Source organism: Phaseolus vulgaris, chromosome 1, assembly GCF_000499845.2.
Source record: "Phaseolus vulgaris cultivar G19833 chromosome 1, P. vulgaris v2.0, whole genome shotgun sequence".
NCBI classification, from domain to species: Eukaryota; Viridiplantae; Streptophyta; class Magnoliopsida; order Fabales; family Fabaceae; genus Phaseolus; species Phaseolus vulgaris.
Genome location: NC_023759.2, coordinates 35359847 through 35366294, shown reverse-complemented (window position 1 = coordinate 35366294; position 6448 = coordinate 35359847). Strand labels below are relative to the sequence as shown.

The 6448-nt window shown below is 27.6% G+C and overlaps 2 protein-coding genes across 5 annotated transcripts; one reads left to right on the top strand and one right to left on the bottom strand.

Annotated features, from left to right (window-relative positions):
• Positions 1-284: 284 nt before the first annotated feature.
• Positions 285-3701, bottom strand: LOC137813998 (probable 2-oxoglutarate-dependent dioxygenase AOP1). 4 transcript variants are annotated; one of them, XR_011081581.1, is made up of 4 exons: positions 3125-3701; positions 2609-2933; positions 2222-2515; positions 285-381 (listed from the first exon to the last, which is right to left on the bottom strand). XR_011081581.1 is itself a non-coding variant. In XM_068616510.1 (3 exons), the coding sequence occupies exons 1-3, from the start codon at positions 3496-3498 to the stop codon at positions 2273-2275; spliced, it is 942 nt and encodes a 313-aa protein (XP_068472611.1). In that variant the 5' UTR covers positions 3499-3700; the 3' UTR covers positions 2149-2272. The 4 variants fall into 4 exon arrangements, 1 of the variants encoding a protein (XP_068472611.1); XR_011081579.1 differs by having other exon boundaries at positions 2202-2515; positions 3125-3700; XR_011081580.1 differs by having other exon boundaries at positions 285-397; positions 3125-3700.
• A 635-nt stretch (positions 3702-4336) lies between these two features.
• Positions 4337-5966, top strand: LOC137813997 (probable 2-oxoglutarate-dependent dioxygenase AOP1.2). Its single transcript, XM_068616509.1, has 3 exons — positions 4337-4828; positions 4972-5293; positions 5575-5966. Exons 1-3 carry the CDS (start codon positions 4449-4451, stop codon positions 5815-5817), a joined length of 945 nt encoding a protein of 314 aa, XP_068472610.1. The 5' UTR covers positions 4337-4448; the 3' UTR covers positions 5818-5966.
• Positions 5967-6448: the final 482 nt, after the last annotated feature.

Genomic DNA, 6448 nt, shown 5'->3' with positions numbered 1-6448 from the left:
ATTTAATAATATCTATTCAAAGTTGTTACACAAATAACTTTTTATTTATTTATACTATAAAAACTTACGCTAAACTTATTAGCCTCGAGTTAACAATACATGCATGCAATCATCCTAATTAGATATTTGCATCAAAATTCACAAATTTATTAAATATTAAGTATAAAATATATTAAATGTCACTTTTAATATTAATGTGTCAATAGGTAGTAAAATTTCCTTTTATTTATTTTTCATTAACTGAAATATAAAACTATGGTTTTTTGCATAGTTTTAGAAAGTACTTATCTTTTAAGATTTATTTTATTCTTTTATTTAGGTAAAGTTACACATACCATAATCAAAATCCGTATATAAAATAGGTTTACATACGGATAAATCCTAGAGGCATTTTGCACTGGCTAGGATTCGGACCCAAACCCATAGGACTCGAAACCAAGCCCCAAAATAATGTTACAAGCAAACTCAGCCAGGATTATTCGAACCCAAGTCTTTCCAGTGACCAGGGGAAGCATTGACCACTAGACCAGACAAATTCTTTGGTCATATTATTATTTTTATTATACTTATACATATTAATATAATTTATACATATTAATATAATTATTATTAATATTATTATTAACATTATTATTAATATTATTATTAACATTATTATTAATATTATTATTAACATTATTATTAATATTATTATTAACATTATTATTAATATTATTATTAACATTATTATTAATATTATTAATATTATTATTAATATTATTAGTATTAATATTCATATTATTATTAATATTTATTAATATTATTATTAATATTATTAGTATTAATATTCATATTATTAATATTATATTCATATTATCAATATTATATTCATATTATTAATATTAATTTTGATATAAATATACATTTAGATATTTATTGTGTGTGTATAGTAGTTTTATTTGACTTGAGTAATATTACTTTTATCCGGATATAGATAGATAGAGAGAAAAATGAAGAAATTATATAATATTAATATAACTTTAATACTATAAATACATATATATTGATTAATATATTTCTTTTTTAATCATTAATTTTTTAAAACTCATGGTTAAATTTAAATTTACTTTCATATTATATATATATATATATATATATTAATATAAAATTATTTGATATCTTATTTTCAAATATAGGTTATTATAGGTAGTTGTGAAGTTTTTGTTAGATGGCTATATAGGTGTTTGTATCTTACACTTCTTTTCTGATTTGAGATTCTTGTATAAGGATTGAAATATCCTTAAAATGTTTTGTTTAATTTTTGTTATTCTTTGTCGATAAAAAAAATCTTATTTTCAAATATTTACTTACATAGATTAAAATTGATATAATGTATAATTTTTAAAATATTTTAAATTATAAATTATTTAATCACTTTGTCATTATGATTTATATATTAGTAGAAAGAGTTATTTAGTAACAACTTTTTACATAGATTTATGGAATAATTAATATAGTTTAAACTATAATGATATGCTAACTAGTAGGTATTAGAGATTTAATTAATAGTTAATGTAAAAGTCATCATTTTATGTTAAAAGATAATATTGTTTGTTGACAATATTCTTTACTATAACACACAAGTAAAACCAACTACCTATAATGAACTTAATTAAGTCAATATGATCGTAAAATAATAATTAATATGATAGTTGATTTTAATGTAATAGGTAATATGATGATTATGAGTATGACATATATTAAATTTGATTCGTACTAATAGATAATATAATAAATTATGTTTAGATTCAAGTAGATTATAAATAAATTAAATGTGATTCATATGTTAATATTGTTAGTATCATTAATATTGTTAGTATTATTATTATTGTTAGTATTATTAATATTGTTAGTATTGTTAGTATTGTTAATATTGTTAGTATTGTTAGTATTGTTAGTATTATTAATATTATTAATATTGTTAGTATTATTAATATTGTTAATATTATTAATATTGTTAATATTATTAATATTGTTAATATTATTAATATTGTTAGTATTAATAATAATAATAATAAGTATAATAAAAATCATAATAAAACTAAAGAATTTGTTTGGTGTAGTGGTTAAATTTTACTTGATTGCTGAAGGATTGCTAAAGGAACTTGGTTTTGAATCTCATTCACTGCTAATTTTATTTTATGGTGCTAATAATTACATACGGAAAAAATGTTGATTTTACATACAGACAAAATCTGTATGTAAGGGAGCAGTTGCTACCATGGATCAAATGTCAAACTCCACAATAAACCTTGAGAGCATTTTTTGTATTCTGAGAAGAGCGAAGAAACTTCATGAACTCACTCTGGACAAAGGGCTTGAAAAGCAAAGGGTGCTCCTCTGTCACAAGCTCATTTGGTGCCTTTATTATGAACCCTGGTTTTGGAACTGTGAACAATCCAACAGTCAACCTTGTCTCATTTCCAGTCATCATCACTTGGTGAATCGGTGTATGCACCCTCCCATTAGTCCACGCCTGCAACATATTTCATTGAGATCTTGCATTAATCACTAAGTATTTTTTGTGCTACATTTTCTTATAAGATTTTGTAAGTGATATAGAAATTACATAAAATGTGTCGCCAGTGACAACAACGAAACTGTTTGATGATGAGGGCTTGTATTTGATCCACTCTCCATTTTTGGTCTGAATCTCTAAGCCATCAATTTGATTTTGACATAGTATGGTGAATATGTTCTTATCTGTGTGCTCTGCTATGGCAACTTTCGGTTCATTAGTTTGAGGGGCTGTGTACTTGATAAGCCGTGCAAGGTAATATGTTGAGTTCATGTGCTCATCCAAATACTTTTCAACACCTAAACTCTCCAAACACATCTTCCTAATCATCCGATCCAACCTTGACACTTTCTCAGTGAAGAACTGCAGATTTTTGCTGCCATGTAATTAACAACAAAAGAGGCTCAAAAGGGTATGTTATTTTATGATGTAAAAAGTTGTTGTTTCACTAGCAATTGATTGATGTGGCAAGATTTGTAACTTTTCTTGTGCTCAAACATAAATGGTAAATCACAAGTATGAGATGTGGTGGTGTGTGTTAAAAAAAGAGTAGTTTGTAATGCATACCTAAAACTTGATTTTCCTTGTGGCCATAAGATGTTGATCAAACTTTCCACTTTCTCATAAACATCAGCATCGTCAATTCCTATGCTCTCATAGAGTTGAATAGGACCAACATAACCACGGAATGGCTTGCTTGACACAGCTAGTTTCTTGGTTTCTAAAGGGAGATTGAATAACTCGTCCACTTCAAAAAATATTGCTTTTCGAATATGCAAAGGTACTTCATCAAACACAGCCTCAAAGCAACCATACTCTACAAGTGCTTTGTGAACTTGGGATTTCACTGATTCCCACTCTGCAACATTGGATTCCAACTCCACGACGGAGAAGTCAATAATTGGAAGCTTCACTTCAGTCTCAGATCCCATTTTTTTCATATGAATCCTCTTAATGTGATAATTGATTTGGAAGGAGATTTCATTTCTTTAACCAAAATTATCTGAAGATATAATTCTTATAATTTAAAGAAAAATATTATTATTTTGTTATGGAATAAGAAACTTGGCTTGGAAAACAAATTGGCATGGACGCAGTTTGCATAATATAATTCCACTCAATCACTTAACTTAAAATTTACTTTTTTTTTTACATGTGTTAGGTGCACTATATATATTTTTTTAAAATTCAATCATGTCAAGAAGTTATAAAGGACAATTATTTTTTTACATGTGTTAGGTGCACTATATATATTGTTTTAATCTGAATAGAATAAATGGTGACGTTTGTACGAAAATTAATGGAAGATTTTAATAATTAATTATCGTGGATTAAAGCCAATGTCCAAAGGTATTGAATACATTTGCTGAGATCATGAGTGTGAAATTATATGGTGGTCCTGTATATATATCAATTATTGAGTTCAATATATGTATAAAAGAAAAATATTAATAATATAATCTATCAGTCAACTCTAAATATTTTACAAATTTTAGCACTTAAGTTTTTATCTTCAATTTTATCATTAAATTTATTTTCACATATTTTATCATCCAAGTTGTTTTCTCCACATTATATCACTATGTTTACCAATTTTAATTTTTATACATTTTACCATTAAATTTATAATAAAAATAAAAATATATAAACATTTTATATATTTAAGATATCAGTAAAATATATGAAAATTGAAAAATGTTGGATATCTGATATACACTCGTAATTCAGAAACGAAGGGAAGATATTATATATGTACATATCCACTATAATTGATGAAGTTCCACAAAATATATTCCTAAAGTTAGATCTTACTTAGTTGAAATCAAATATAAATACACAGATGTAGGAGTTTCAAAATCCAAAAAATTTGGTAAAACACTACCTGTTATTGATGGGGTTGGAAAGAGAGAATACAAAATCTCTACCTATTATTGATTTCAGTGATGAAAACCTAAAACTTGGTACTCAAACATGGATTTCCACTTCTGATGCTGTGAGGGGTGCCTTAGAGGATCACGGTGGATTCTTAGCACACTACAATAAGGTTGAACCACTGGTCAACGACTCTGTCTTCTCTGCAATGGAACAACTCTTTGACCTTCCATTAGAAACAAAAATGCAGCACACCACTGAAAAGCCTATCTATAGCTATGCAGGGCAACGCCGTGATATTCCTTTGTATGAATCCATGGCCATCGATAACCCATTGAATGCTAAAAGTTGTCACAAGTACACAACCACTATGTGGCCACAAGGGAATGATCAATTCAGGTAATCAACTAATGAACCATTTTCCAATTTTACTATTGAACTTGTCAACAAACTTTGAAGTTATTAAATCAGAGTTATTAGTTATTGTAACAGAAATGAACTTGCTGTACGTGATATCAAACATTTTCCTGTTGTTTTTTTAGTGAAATTGTGAATTCATATGGAAAGAAAGTTGCAGAACTGGATTATATTGTTAAGAGAATGGTGTTTGGGAGCTATGGATTGGAGAATGAGAAATGTGAGTGTTTGCTTGAATCAACAGATTATGTTCTGAGATGCTACAAATATAGAACACCTGAGGCTGGTGAGACCAACTTGGGAGTGCATCCTCATACAGATTCTGGTTTCCTTACAATATTGAATCAGAGGTTAAATGGCTTAGAAATTCAGTTGAAGAATGGAGAGTGGTTCCAGGTTGATGCCTCACCCTCCATCTTTGCTGTCTTGGCTGGTGATGCATTTATGGTAATGTATTCTTTTTATCTTTGATTAATAATATAAAAACTTGCACTAACAATATTGTGCAATGATTGACTTATGGAATAGTGATTGCTCATTGCTAACCAAACATTACATTATTAAATAAACTATTATGAATTTCTTCGAATGAGGCATGTATTATATGATGAGTTCTATAGTGATTGTTGAAGGCCTAACACAACCATCTGTCTTTATTGGTTAACATAGTCCATTGTACTATAAAAATCATTGATAATTGTTCTGCCATTAAAACTCTAAATTTGCAGGTATGGAGTAATGACAGGATACGCGGTTGTGTACACAGAGTATTAATGAATTCAAAGGTAGAGAGATACAGTTTGGGGCTGCTTTCATATGCTGGAAAGGTGATGGAACCAGAGGAAAAATTAGTGGATGAAGAACACCCTCTTCGTTATAAACCATTTGACCAATATGGATATCTTCGTTTCTTCCTCACAGAAGAAGCTGTAAAAGCTGCTTCTAGGATCAAGGCATATTGTGGTATTTGAGCTGCACAAAATATGTATAATGTGGAGTCTTACCATGTGAATAAAATCTAAATTCTAGAACTTCAACGTATGTATTATGTGTGAGCCAGTTTGTCCTTGTGTAATATGTTTGTGAAATTACTTAATGAATAAATAAGTATCAGTGGAAATGGTATACTTCCCTTTTAGTTTTCAAATTAATTAATTTATCAAAGTGTATTATAAAAAAAATAGAGAGGAACAAAAGTAAAAGAAGCAGAGAATATGAGAAGGAATAAATTTCAGGTAAATAAGATTGTATTATGAGAGTTTTTTTACATTTAATAAATGATCATGCTTCTTTTCAACTATACTATTTTGTTGTGGAATATTGACACATGATGTTTGATACTCTATTCATTTGTTGATAAAGAAACTAGATATGAAAAATTAAGTCTCATTGTTACTTCTTATTATTTATTGTTGTCTCAAATTGTATTTGAACAAAAACAACAAAATTTTTCGAAGTCTTCACAAACTTCACATTTTTGTTTTAAAAGAAAAATTCATGTGTACCTCGAATAGTTATCAACCATGGTCAATAAATATTTATGATCATGAATTGACCGTATTGAGTATGGTTCTCATACATAAATCAAATCAAAACATTTTT